This window comes from Tiliqua scincoides, chromosome 5 (genome assembly GCF_035046505.1).
Source record: "Tiliqua scincoides isolate rTilSci1 chromosome 5, rTilSci1.hap2, whole genome shotgun sequence".
Lineage (NCBI taxonomy): Eukaryota > Metazoa > Chordata > Lepidosauria > Squamata > Scincidae > Tiliqua > Tiliqua scincoides.
Genome location: NC_089825.1, coordinates 30,813,218 through 30,828,056, shown reverse-complemented (window position 1 = coordinate 30,828,056; position 14,839 = coordinate 30,813,218). Strand labels below are relative to the sequence as shown.

General features: G+C 42.4%; 1 protein-coding gene across 1 annotated transcript in view; it reads left to right on the top strand.

Moving 5' to 3' along the window:
- The window catches only part of THSD7A (thrombospondin type 1 domain containing 7A), a 251,866-nt gene that overhangs the window by 110,766 nt on the left and 126,261 nt on the right, over positions 1–14,839 (top strand). The window contains exons 3-6 of the mRNA XM_066628571.1: positions 4,142–4,390; positions 7,469–7,650; positions 10,080–10,148; positions 12,001–12,156. Coding sequence (XP_066484668.1) covers positions 4,142–4,390; positions 7,469–7,650; positions 10,080–10,148; positions 12,001–12,156 — 656 coding nt within the window. The remainder of the gene's footprint in view (positions 1–4,141; positions 4,391–7,468; positions 7,651–10,079; positions 10,149–12,000; positions 12,157–14,839) is intronic.

The following is a 14,839-nucleotide window of genomic DNA, read 5'->3' as shown; positions in this document are numbered from 1 at the left end:
GAAAACTCTGATCTCAAACCTCCAATGCCTTGTGGCTACATCCAGTTACGGAAAAGGCTTCAGGAGTCAACCCCGAGGCAAAATTCGGAGCCAGAGTCTCTGACGCAGTTTGTGGCTGAACACAGTCATACTCTGGCAACTCCTGCGATGCCTCTGGAACCAACCGTACTGGCTTCTGTCTTTCCATTGGACCATTTCAGCGATGTGGAGGGGGGGGTTTGCTGCATGGGTAACACTCTATCCTTCATAACTACTTTACCCAGGCTTTGCGCACTGGAGAGGAACTCTGTTCCAGAACCACCATTCAGAGCGCAATACCATAGTCTTCCGTGACTGAAGGATGCCAAGCTAAGGTGCTAACTGACACTCAGGAATCATGTCTCATGAAGTGACACACTCAGGGTCCCAGCAACATGGTCCTGGGTTCCTCATGTCTCCATCAGTATGAGAGCAGCTTTGTTGTGACCTAGTGCAAGAACCCAGCAATGGACACAACTTATTGAGAGAGTTTGCATGCCATGGACATGGCAAATTTTATCTTGTATGTCAGATATCAACCCTGATGACAAAACTCAGTCTTAGCACTCCATTTTGCACTTAGTTCACTTAGCACTTATGCTGCAATGTTCAGTTTCACAAGAACCTAAATATCAGGTTTTTAAACAGGTTACTGAAGCTCTCAGCGTGCTTCAGGCATGCTTTAAATAAAATAATAAGACTTCACATTTTATAGCACTTTCTGGGTGTGCAAAGTATTTTACATGTATGGTCTTAATGTTGTCCTTATAACAATGTCCTATAAAGTTAGTAAATGTTGTTATCCCCATATTGTCATGAGGGGGGAGGGAATAGAGACTGAAAGAGAGTGGCTTGCCTAAGCTCACCTTTTGAGCTCATGACAGAGACAAGATTTGAACTGGGGAAATCCTGATTCACAGCTCAGAGCCCAATCCTGTGCTCTGTGGCATGGCTCCGTGCTGCCGAGCACTGTCGCGAACGTGCCGTAAGGCACGTTTGCCAGCCTCACCACTGGACTCCCAGTGGTGCTAGTCCAGCGCCAGCTGGTACTGGGCTAGCGCGGGGTGGTCATCCAGCTTCTGCAGTCCCGGACCAATGAGCTGTGGCACAGTAGGTGGGGGCGGGGATGGGGGCGGGGAGGAGGTATTCCGGGGAGGGGGGAGGCCAGCGGGGGTGGAGAGAGGGCAGGGGTTGTGCTGGGGCCAGGGGAGGGAGGGAGGTGGGTCTGCGGAGCACTGCTCCGCAGGATCCAGAGCACTCGTGTTGGGCACGGAGCTCTACACAAGTGCCTAAAGTGAGTAGCCACCTCCCACGGTAGCTCAGGAGGAGCAGGATCCGGCAGTAGCCCTTCTCAGTGCCGCCGATCCTGGGCGCCCCAGGCAGCTCAGGATTGGGCTGCCCGTCCCTTATCCACTACACCAATTCACTATGAAGAGTACAGTCATTCAGTCACAGTAGTCATGTCTCATGAAGTGACCATTTGCTTTCTTTAAGCGTGCAGATTTTGGCTTCTTCTTGGCTGCTTCTGCTTTGAAATCCAGCTTCATGCAGTACTCCCTCTCTAGGTCCCTTTAAGCATTAATCTATCCAGGTAGGAGCTGCCTTTCCATGCCTGACTTCACCAACTCTGCTCCCCCATAGCCTTTCCTAGTGCTCTCCATTGATTCCTGTGGGAGTACATGTACGTACTTGCAACAGGTTATTGCAGTCATAATTTTATACAGGCTGAGGACCTAGCATTGCAGGGAGGTTAAGATGCAAATTAAGCTGACCACATCTGCACATGCAACACATAACAAGTTTGACCCTTGCGCAGTTGCATTTGCAACAGTGTAGCATTCCACTGATGTCAGGTTATGATAGCATAACAATATTATTGTGCTGTTGTGACTTACTTCCAGTCTTATCCTTGTCTATCCAATATAACTCGAGCAGAAGACTGCACCATTAGACTTGTATAAAGAACTGGACCACATTGCAAGTTAGTTTTTGCAACTCCATTAGGTCCTTCTTTGACTGAGAAACCATTCTATGGTGTTTTGGTCTTGAAAATCCCGCTGCTCCCTGAATGAAAGCAAATTATTGGTAATAGCCTCTTGCAATTAGCTCCAATGGCCTGTGTGATTTGTTTTAAATTAAAGCAAATGCTGGAACAAGGCACAGCAGTTAATGTGCTTGTGGCTTCCTTATTTCAAATTACTACATGTCTGGGTGCATTGCAAAAGGGAGAGGTTAAGCTGATTTTTTTTTTTTTTAAAAAAAGATAGTTATCAGCAATTTGTGATACTTCCAAATTATTTACCAGTGTATAAACAGTGTGGGATTCTGGTCTATAGCAGTAAGCAAGTTTGCCTCTGTCTCTTTTATTTAAATAATAATAGCCTGCATAAATGTGGAAACAGTCTCTATTAGGACAGTCTTACTTGGGGGGAAAAATGGGAGAGTGTTCTACCACTATTATAACAACTTATTGTTCCTGGATCTCTTATAACTAAAGTCTTGCAAATTAGCCCACCAATTTCTTTCACCTATCTACCTTCAAAATTGTAAATGAAACATACAGCAGCTCACACAGGACTCCATGTGCCTGCAAAAAGTCTTTTTTTTTTTAATAAGGGCACTTCCTGCAATTGTGTCTGGAAGGCTTCAGTTTGGATCCAACTGGATGCAAGGTGAGTGGGAGAGCCTAACTCAGGACCCACCAGACATTGGGTTGCAATCCACCAAGTGGGTCGCAAACCACAGTTTGAGAAACCCTGGGTTAGATGCAAAATATTGGTCTCATACTCTGTAGAATGAAAGCTAGTGAAAGGAAGTTCAATGTATATTCTTACATCTTTCTGCTACCTGAAATGAATTAAAGCTATAATGACAAAAAAGTTCTTTTGAATATACATTTTGGTGCATACGCACAAACAAATATTTTGGTGTATTTCAAGAACAGTGGTTTCCAAAGTGGTGCATACCCTTAATGGGAGTGGTCTTGCTCAGATGGTAGTGACAACATTGCAGCTCTGTTGCTACCAAGGAGTTTGTTTTGTACCTAAGGGGCAGAGCTGGCCTCTTGCATGCTCCTGGGGTCTTGCAGCCTCCTCTGATGTCCTCTGTGGCCATTTTCATATGAAAACAGGAAGTAACTGCTGATCGGTTGCACCAGGATGAGGTCTCTTGTTATCTGGTGTGCTCCCTGGGGCATTTGGTGTGCTGGTGTGCTCCCTGGGGCATTTGGTGGGCCACTGTGAGATACAGGAAGCTGGATTAGATGGGCCTATGGCCTGATCCAGTGGGGCTCTTCTTATGTTCTTATCAGAGACAAGGGCTGTTTACATCAGAGGACATTAGAGGGGTTTGGGAATCACTGTTCTAGAGTAAACTGTTGGAGATATGAGTTTTGTCAATGTATTGTTCATGTACTTTAAATTTGACTTTTGTTGTAAGTTAATACCAGTGAAGATCTAGTTGCATACATTTCTTCTGAGTTTATCTTACTTGGCGCAAAATCAACTATGTCATCTCACAATAGTGCCCCTTCTCTACTTTTATTTTCTTAGACTGTAGTTATTTTCACTGATATATCTTTATGAGTATTAAAAAATCACTTAATTTTGTTGTAATTTCTAGGAGATATTGCTATAACACAAAAAGCTCATAAAAATATAGGAGAACAATCAAAATTATGTTAACAAGTTGCAAGATGAACACAACTGGCCTGAACTCTGATCTGTTGCCCTGAACATATTTTACATATTACATTTTAGTTTTACGCTATGTTAGTTATATACAATGTTTTACACACACACACACACACACACACACACAGAGAGAGAGAGAGAGAGAGAGAGAGAGAGAGAGCAATAAAAGTAATGTTGCTAGTTATCAAAATATCCTAAACCAGAGCTCTTCTTACTATAGATATATAAGCAGATTCTTGTCATCTTTTAGCCAGTGTAGCTTTAAGCAAAATACAGTGTGGAAATGTCAGTTTCACAAAGTAATCTTCAGTTCCCAGAAGATATAGGTATTTACTACGCTTGCAAGTTTTATGGTGCAATGGATATAATGCACTCAATGGAATTCATAAGTGAATGCATTTTCTGAGAATCTTACTGCTCTCCCTTTTCAGTTTTTGCCAACAGGAGAAGTTGCCAATTACCTTCCAGTCTTGTGTGATCACTAAGGAATGCCAGATGTCAGAGTGGTCTGAATGGAGCCCATGTTCCAAAACATGTTTTGATATGACATCCCCTAAAGGCAATCGAACAAGAACGCGGACCATTAAGCAGTTTCCTATTGGAAGTGAAAATGAGTGCCCAGAACTGGAACAGACAGAGCAGTGTGTGTCTCAAGGAGATGGAGTGGCACCATGTATCACGTAAGTATTAGCATGTTCCTGGATTTTTAGCATTACATAGGCTCAAAACTCAATATCTTGGCAGCATGAGAGGTGTTGTGTTGACACTGCTTCTTTTTGCAGTGCTGGGATTATTTATTTATTTATTTATTTATTTATTTATTTATTCCTGCCTTTCCCAGGCTGATGCAAATGCCCAAGGTGGCTTACAAAGCTTTATACGTAATTTACAAAGTATCACAACAGGTAAAAAGAAAAAAAACATCGAACAAGGCTTTAAAACATTAATTTTCACATAACACATTGAAATGTAAACTGAAACAGAGCAAAATCTAAGAAGTATCATCAGGCCGATGGGGAACAAATTAGTCCAGGGAAGCAGTCAAGTCACAGCCATCCTTCCTAGGCATAGAGGGCAAATCTCTTCTCAGCAACGAAACAACAGATGAAACAGGTATGTTTTGAACCTTCGCCGAAAAGGACATGAATAATAGTTTTCAGTTCCCCCTGGAAGGGAATTCCATAGTTGTGGTGCCACTACAGAGAAGGCTTGCCCCCAAGCTGCCACCCTCACTTGGGTGGCACTTGTAGAAGAGTCCCTTCAGATGATCTAAGAGGGTGAGCTGAAATATATGGAAGGAGGCGGTTTTCAGATAGCCTGGACCCAGATCATGGAGGGCTCTAACTGTTAGTTAGAACTAGCGCTTTGAAAAGGGATTGGAAGTGAGTGGGCAGCCAGTGTAATTGCTGAAGCAGTGGTCCACCTGAGTCATATCATGTAGCCCCCGAAACCACTCAAGCCGCCGCATTCTGCACTAATTGCAGTTTCCGAACTATCTTAGAGGCTAGCCTCATGTACAGCATGTTGCAGTAGTCCAGTCTTGCTCTGAACTCTGAACTCCTTAATGCACTTAAAACAAACCACCTTTACCATGATCTCATATTGTCGCAAACTCTCACACTGTCCCTGTAAATGAAGCCAGAAGTTCCACACTTCCGGGGATTTCCACACTTCCCACACAATACACAAGGAAGAAGGCAAGGAGGAGAAGGATCTACTTCATGCTCACAAGAGTTCAAAGCAGGTAATTGCACTTTGGAGAGATGTAGCAGCAGTAGAATCGGGGTGAAAAGCACTCTGAATCTGTTCCCCTCTCAGATGCCTCATAATTTTGTCATTGATACAGCCCACTACAGGTGGCTGCATGGATGGGCCAGCACTGGTGAGGAAGCATTTGCAGAGTCCTTTTGCGGAGAGTGTTCCAAAGTGCCGTAGCGTCTCTTACCTCAGTAGGCATCATGGAAGTATATAGGCGGGTAAGAGGCTGAAGTCCGTCCCCTGACATTATAGCAGCTCAGCAGGTGGCAAGTGATATTTGTAGGAAGTAGGAATGTACTCTATAATAGGTGTATATGGCAAGATGTCTTCCTGAAAGTGTTGCAAGCTGGTATTCAGGCCAACAAGATATAATATATAGCACTGCATTTAGGGAGACTGTGTATTACACAGTATATGGGGACGCTATATTCCACAGAACATTGCATGCAGAATCTTTGAAGTACTCTGCACACACAGGGATGAAAGAGCTGATCAATGGGTAAGTCTGATAAATATTCCTGAAGCATCCTGGTATCTTCAGCAACTGGCAGTAGGGGGAAAAAAACTTAAAAGTAGTTGTGAATAAATTAGTTCTGCTTGAATTATATAAGCGATGGCAGTAAGGAGCTTACATTGAAGTGATTGTTTTAATCTGTAGCTTCTAGTTGAGATCAATATTAATACCTAAATGCAAGAGACTATTTTTTTTCCTTTATTACTCTAGCAAGAAACTTGTACTAGAGGAGCAGTTTTTGATGTTGGGTCATTTTGCTACTCTGATTGTGGGACACTGTCATTTTTCTTGGGAGAAAAGAAATATTCTCCATCTCCTGTGGCCTGTAGAATTGGTTCCCTTGGTATCTGCTTAAAGCTCTCATTGAGCAGAGCGTCTCATGACATTTCATTGACTTCATAAGGCTGATTGAGATTTTAACTTAGTATCACAGATCTTCTTTCTCTGTGCACTGGAAAGCTCACAGCTTCTCATCATTCATCATTGCTCAGCAGGGAGGCCCCAGCAGTACTCATAGAAACCACCATAATCTTGACAATGAAAAAAGAACTCAAATATCATTTTTTTAGGGAAGGACGACTAGTAAGGGAATGAAACTATAGTCTTGCCTTGTTGTGTGAAGATAAACTTTTATGTTTCTAATCAAAGCGAAATGGCAAATGTCTGTTTTCAGTCAGTGCAGCCATACCTAAAAATTCTTTTTGTTTTCACTCTGTGTGTGTGTATGTGTGTGTGTGTTGTAAATGATCATACAGCAGCTCAAATTTATTTATTTTATTTATTTATTCACATTTTTATACCGCCCTTCCTCCACAGAGCTCCAGGGCGGTGTACACAGCGCTTCCCTCCTTTTGCCCTCACAACAACCCTGTGAGGTAGGTGAGGCTGAGAGAAAGTGACTGGCCCAAGGTCACCCAGGAAGCTTCATGGCTGAGGGGGGATTCGAACCTGGATCTTCCAGGTCTAAATCCACCTCCCAAACCACTACACCACCCTGGCTCTCAAATGTTCTTGTGACACAGCCACTGTCAAAAACAGCTGGCGGTTCCCTGCCCTGAACACTCTGCAGGACCATGTAAGGTGGTGGAGGGGGCAGTCTGTAGCATTTTCCTGTCTATTGGGGAAAAAATGGAAATAATGTATTTATTTTTTGCAATTATTATCTCTCATTTAGTATAAATAAAGATTTTTCCCAAAATGGAATAAACTATTGTTAATTAAAAAAAAAAAAAAACAACTCAGGTGTCTTTACGATAGGTTCTATCTTAACCTTTTGTGGACTGTTGCTTCATCATTGAAAACTCTTTTTGCTCATAGAAGGAGACTTGCGCTCACTGTTCTATTCATGGAAGTATATCTTTCATAAATATCTTCTTCTGTGAGTGGAAAGCACTACTGACAAAAGAAACACATTCCGCAGAAGGTTAGAACGCAGCCCTGTATGTTTAAATTGCTAATTTATCAAATGACAATTTTTTTTGTTCAGGTATGGCTGGCGGACAACGGAATGGACGGAATGTCGCATTGACCCTTTGCTTAGCCAACAGGATAAACGACGAGTGAATCAAACAGTTCTGTGTGGTGGTGGGATTCAGACTCGGGAGATATATTGTGTGCAAGCTAATGAAAATCTTCTCTCCTATTTAAATACACTCAAGGAAAAGGAAGGTATGTGTGAACTACTGACAAATGAATGAACATGAAAGTTGAACATCCCAATATATCTATTTGGATTCCTCTTTAGAAGTTATATTTCATTTATAAAACAGATTTGGGCAGCCCAATCCTATGTCCTGTCGTCCATAACATGTAGCACCACCAATGGAACATGCACTGCTTGCTATGGTGGTGGTGGTGGGTTATCAGGCAGCCTGTAAGAAGTAAAAATATTTTTTACTTACCTCTCTGTAGGCCGCCTGGCTATCAATGGGTTTCCTTGAACCTACACCGCTATTTTTAAGTGGGAGGAGCCTCATGGGGCAGGTCCAGAATGGGAAAGAAACCTACCTTTTCTCTTCCCATTTAACAGTAACCATCCTTCCCAAGTAACAACTTGTGATTATGAAATCCCTCTTTACATGCATTCTGCAGCTTCAGGTTATATGTGTCTTTGATCAAATAAGACAAAAACACAGTGCCAGGGGGAGAGATGTTCCCATCTGTGGAGATGGCAAAAGAAACTAGTCATAGACCATCTTTTCATAGAACCAGTATTCTTTTTGAGTTAATCTCTCTAAACAAGTAATAAAAACAAAGGAACTTTTCTCTATACCTACCCTCATTGAATTGGGGATTGTATAAAATCACACGCTCTTGACAATTAGCTTTTGTACAATTCTCATTAAGTTCTTTGTGAACCACACAGGTGAACTTTAGAGTGGATTATACTTTAAATAAGTGGAATAGCCTAAATGACCATAAAACATGCTCCAGTAGCATGCCAAGTAGCACACTGCCTGAGTGCTAGTGGGAAGGCCGAAACCTTCCTGCCTGTGTCAGTGGAACCAAAAGGACCCACCAGGGCAAGCTAGAGAGTGAGGAGGGGACAGGGGATGGTGGAACGGCAGGGAGGGTGAAACTGGGCTGGGAGGGGGGAGGAATGGAAGTGGGGAGGCTGCACAAGGGGGTGAATGTGGCGGCAATGGAGTTTGCCAGATACCATCACCTCCAGTACTAGCCTCCTGCTCTGACCCTGTGCTGGATGTAGCACACCTGGTTCATCATCATGTGGGTGGAAAGATAGGATTTGGCTGATCGTAGAGTTGGGTTAACTTTTGGTGGAAAAGTATTCCATTACTAGAAGATCCATTCATGGACAGAAGGAGAATTGCACTCAGGTTGGCACTCATGGAAAGACCTGACACACTTGACACTCATGGAAAGACTCCTTGTGCAAGTGCAACTCTCTTTCCATTCAAGGGTAGCGTTTCAAACAATGGGAGTGCTGCTCTGCCAAAGATTCAGTTCCAGCCCATATAATATAATTAATGTTTTTCTTTACATTTTAAAATGACTGATAAACACCAAATAAAACCTAATAAATCTAGCCCACAGTTTAGAATGACCTGAAAAGACCAATATATCCAGGCATTAGAGTATACTGCTAAAGAGACAGCCACATACTCCTGGAAAGAGACGTCCTTGACTTGTTTCACCTTAAAACAAGTGGTCCTCAGAGATCTAGTATTTATACACGCAGAGATCTAGTATTTATACACGGAGGTGTAATTTATTAATTCCATGTAGCCAAGTGCCAGTTTTTATCTTGGAAACTGAATTTTTAAAAATGCACTTTTTGGAAAAGGTTCTGTAGTTTGTGAGGTGCACACTTCTACCCAATATGGAGGGAGTTTCATAAACAGAAACCACTTGAGACCTTAGGACTCTTGGCCAGTCACCTCAATGGGTGGGAGGGAGATTGAAACAATCCTTCTGTTGAGATGATGAGAATCAAAATTTTATAGATGATGTTTATTCTTGTCTTATGCTACAATCCTGTGCACACTTACTTGGGAGTAAGCCTTGTTGAACACATTGGGATTTAATTCTGAGTAGGCATGCATAGGATTGGCTGTAAGTCTTTGAGATCCAGTGATAGTTCTGCATTTTGAATGAGGACAAGGATTTCAATAGCTTGTGAATTCTAAATTGGCATATAGACTGGTTTGCAATCTGTCCAAATGGTAGTGTGCTAGGAGCCTATTGGGCATTAATCTTTCTGGACACACACAAAAAAGCAGATTAAAATATAACTAGTTGGATGTATAAATGCTAGAACGTTTTCTTTCCCTAGAGCTTTGGCTACTGAGAGGAAGATTGAATTTATTTTACAGTTCCCTTAGGGGGCAGGCTGTCACTAAGGAGACCTACAGTGAGATTTCTGTGTGTCTTCGGAAGGGAAAAAAGGGAGCTTATGCAAAGATTGTGATTAAACTAAGGACTATTATATGAAAAGGGAACATCTACCACTGCAGCAATGGGGAATCCTGTTCTTGCAGCATAAGTTTTGTATTCATAACTCCTAATCCTGTCTTACGCTGCATCAGCACCCTCCCATTCTCTTGTATTGATGGTGGTCTTTATCCCTGTTATTTCAGAAAGTCAGTCACAGAGCACATCGAAGGCTAGTGCTGCACCACTTCTGTCAATCACTTTTGAAATAACAGGTATGTAATTAAGGCCTTCAACCTGACGTTTCAATGAAACGTGTCTAAGGACTCCCTCTCCCTCTTGATATAATTATATTGGCTGTATGGAGTATGCAGCTGTATAAAATAGTTTCTCTGGTTCTGAATCTGTGGGCTTTTATTTAAAAAAAAAAACAGTTCAGGATATTAAAATATTAAGATATTAAAAAGGAGAATAAAAGAGCTTAATAATTACACTTGAACCAACATGGATGAACCGGGAATTCCTTTCCTATAGTCCAGGTTCCCAACATTTTTGACTGGCAGCTCCCTTGACCTACGACAATCCTATACAGTGTATAGGGTGGTGGGCTTTTCATGAGGATTCTGCATCTCTCCTGGCTGGTTTCCGTGGCTCCTTGGGGAGCCACAGCTCACAATTTGGGTACCACTGCTATAATCCCTTGTGAGCATTTCAGTGTGGTCTCAGGCCATCAGTCATAATTAACTTTTAATTGCATCATACACAATTCTTGTTGCGGTTTGCTTGTTCTCTGGCTTACATACTTTTCCCAGCATGCAAGTATATTACTGCTGATATATGCAAAATGAAAGGAATATTAGTGAAACTTGCTGGCTTTAGGCCCAGATACGATCTTCAGGAGCTTGTAATGCTCACCTCAAAGGTAAACATTAGGAAATCCTGAATTTTCTGCCTCAGATTAAGATGTGAGCCAAAGAGTAATTCCCAGTTTATCTACCTACACGTTCTGACCTTCTAATTCCTTTTCTGAAACAGTCACTAACCTGGGGAAGAAGTAGCAGCAATCCAGCTGATCTCTCTCCTTCCATCCCTTGTCCAGTGCACTGGTAGCGTGCCACGAAGAAAAGCTCCAGTCTCCCTCAGGGAAATGTAGTCCCAGTAGCCCATTGGAAGAGCACTGAACCTTTTCTTTATCACAGTGCACTGCTAGAACATCAGAGAAAAGAGGGAGGGAGAAATCAGACAGATATCCCTCCTTTTCTTTTCCTATAACTATAGTGTTGTTGCCAGAGTGCCAGCAAATGAAGTTTTATTAAAAGGGAAGTGGAGGGGAGTTGGAAGTTCGAGGGAACTGTGTGGGTGGGAGAGAGGAAGGAGAGAAGTGAACACCTGAGTGAAAGAACCAGATCCTAGAAAATGCTGCCGTAGTTGCAGAGTGTTTTGTTTTCGTTTTAATTCCCTAAAATCCAGTTTGAATTTTCTCTGGTGCAGTGCTTGCTAGGTTTTTTCCTCCCGTTCCAAGACATTTGCTCTACCTACTCTTCACCAGATTAAAGAGATGCAAAGGCATTTGTAGAAGTCAGTATAGTGGGCCCGCCTTATCCACAGGGGTTTGGTTTTGGAACCCTGCATGGATGCCAAAATTTACGGATGTTCAAGTCTGCAGAGGTCATGCTGACAAAACGGTGTAAATTTGCATAGTTTGCATAAATTTGTGCAAATTGCCTGAATTTGCATAAATTGCCAGTGATTTTTCAGTTCCACTTTCCATAGGGCTCAATACATTTGCTTTGCCGGCTATCACTTTGTCAGTTTCATGACCCACCAACATTCAGGTTGCAACTCACTGGTGGTTCTGGACCCATAGTTTGTGAAACTGACCTAAAACATGTGTAAATTGCCTACGCTTTTGTGAATGGGCAGGCATGAGGCAAATACTGTGAAATAGCAGGGTGCAAGGCGAACGAGGCTACAGCAGGATATGTGAATTTTAAAAATACATTCTCAGTCCATGGTTGATTAATAATCAGGTGTGGAGCCCATGAATACAGTGGGCCTACTGTACTGAGTTGTAGCAGAGTTTCAGTCATATGTGAGAAAAATATGCTTTTTTCCCCCTCCCAACAGCATCCAAACCTGTGGATTGGAAATTGTGCACAGGTCCCAAACCTAGCACCAGCCAATTGTGCCATATCCCGTGTCCCATAGAGTGTGAGGTATCCATCTGGTCATCTTGGGGACCATGTACATTTGAAAGCTGCAATGACCAACAAGCCAAAAAGGGTGTGTACATTTCTTCTCTCTCTCTCTCTCTCTCTCTCTCTCTCTCTCTCTCTCTCTCTCTCCCCCTCCCTCTCTCTCATATATATATATACTGTATATATATAACCAAAACGGGTATGTATGTTTTCTAAATGAAGTTTACTGCTTGTATCATATACTAGACCAGAAGAACATAATGCCTGAGCTCCAGGTCAATTTGAGATAAACCTTATATTCAAATAGAATGAGGTCTTTTCAATGTGTCAGCAATTTTCAACCAGTGTGCTGTGGCACACTGGTGTGCCACAAATTGTCTGTAGGTGTGCTACAGGAGTTTGGGGGAGGGTAATTTATTAGTAGGGCCATTGGGCATGCAAGCTCCCCTGCCAGCAGTATGGTGTGCCTTGTCAATTGTCAAAAAATTGATGATGTGCCCTGACAGCTTTAGCACCTTGTTAGTGTGCCATGAGATGAAAAACATGTTAAAAATCACTGGTATGTGTAGTCACATCAGAAGATGATGCCATTAAATTCTGATACAAAAAGACTGAGAAGTGTACAGAATGTTATTTAATCCAGAATTATTAAAAAGATATTTTGGCTTCTGGGAATGTTCAGGGAGCGTAATAATAAATACTTGACAGGTAACTTTATTATTTTGCTGTGTAAGCTGCTATGTGAACTTTTCTGTTAAAAAGCGATATATAAATTTTCTTAATAGTAATAGCACTTTCTGAACGTTCAGAGTATTTCATATATATTTTCTTGATGCGGTCCTTACAACATCATTTTAAGGTATGCATTATTATCCCCATTTTTCAGTTGGAAAGTTGAGGTTAAGAAGGAGTGGCTTGCCTTAGCTATTGTGAGCTCATGGCAGATGCAAGATTTGAACTGGCGAAGTCCTAACTGGATGCTCTTTTTCTTAGCCACTACGCTAAACCAGCTCCACAGAAGGCATCAGTTTAGAGCAGCAGGTGCCAAACCCTGGCCCGCAGGCCGGATATGGTGCCTGGAAAAGAGCCTTCTCCATTGCGCGTGACACTTACTGTTCTGCACTGCTGCCTCTTATCTTTCAAGCCAATCTTCTCAGAAAGTCACGCCAAGCAGCCGTTTATGCTTCTCATCACCCCAGCAGACTCTGCACCCTGATTTTTGGGTGGAAGCAGCTGCCCAGAGCTACTTTCTGAGAAGATAAACTTGAAAGCTAAGAGGCAGCAGTGTGGAATGGTAAGTGCCATGCATGATGGGGAAGGCTTTTCTACCATGCAGTGGTCCACTGGTAGAATACTGAGTGGAATACACAACTATGGAGTCATTGTGTGTGTGTGTGTGCGCGTGTGTGTGTGTGTGCGCGTGTGTGTGCACGTGTGTGCGTGCTCTGCATTCCCAAACAGCCATTTTCCTAGGGTCTAGCAAAAAATAAGAGCCAGGGCGCAATCCTAACCCACTTTCCAGCAGGACATAAGGGCAATGCAGCTCGGAGATAAGAGAACAAACATTCCCTCACTTTGAGGAGGCCTCTGTGAGTGCCACCCAACTGCAGGATGCACCACATGTTCCACTGGCACAGCTATGCCAATGCTGGAAAGTTGTTTAGGATTTGGGCCTCAGTCACGGAAGCCTAAAATTCTATCCACCTCTTCACTTTCAGCCTAAAGCTATGCGCATCTGTTAATAAGTAAGTCCCACTGACTTCAGCAGGAGCTATTCCTAGATAAGCATGTATAGGATTGCAACCTACCTCACAATGTATAATGAGAAGCAATGATTTTGAAAATATATTTATATTTGAAAATGTTATTTTGTTCTTTTTCGAGACAAAAGGTTTCTAAAATCCCTTAAATGTTAGCCAAAGCCACCCAAGGAACCCCCAGATGCCTCTCCTATCTATTTTTTTTTTTCAAATGCTTTTCAGGTCCTTGCAGTCACAGTGACTTCTAGACAGCTATATACTTCTCTTAGAACTCATTTCCTTATTCTTTCATTCCCTCGTTTGCTTCCTTCTCTATGCTTTCCATGGTCGGTCTAGATCGGGGGTGTCAAAATCTTTTCAAATAGTGGGCTGCATTCATGGTGCCTGCTGAGGACCAGAAATGACATCACTAAGCAGGAAGTGACATCCTTAAGCAGATGATGACCAGAAATAAGCATTTTGTTCTCCCATGGAAACTCATTAGCTGCAAATGACAGAAGAGAAAATATGTAAATCTTGTTCATAATTTCAAGATATGAGCGAGCCCAATTATCATGCTGGAAGAACCCAAATTATAATTGGGGCTGGATAAATTTCTTCCCAGGGCCACATCTGGTGTGCAGGCCTTATGTTTGACACACCTGGACCACTCCTCACTTGCTTCCTGAAGTCTGAATCTGAGACTAGCAGCAGTTTATGAATTGTCTAGTGAAGCATGTATGAATGATGCATGTTTGGTTGACAGATTATATCTCTGATTACATGCCCATGAATTGTGGGTTGAGTGAAGCATGAATGAGTAAAGCATGTTTGGTTGACAGATTATATCGCTAAGAGTTTTTAAAGGATGTTACAGTATTAACCATTGACACACAATCCACTACTGCCAAATAAATGTCATCGCTCTTCAAAGGTTTTCAGCCTGGAAGCTGAATGGGGTTTTGTTGACACAACCGCAAACTCTTAATAGCCTTTCAGTGGAAACCTCAGGTTTCCTCTTCAAATTGC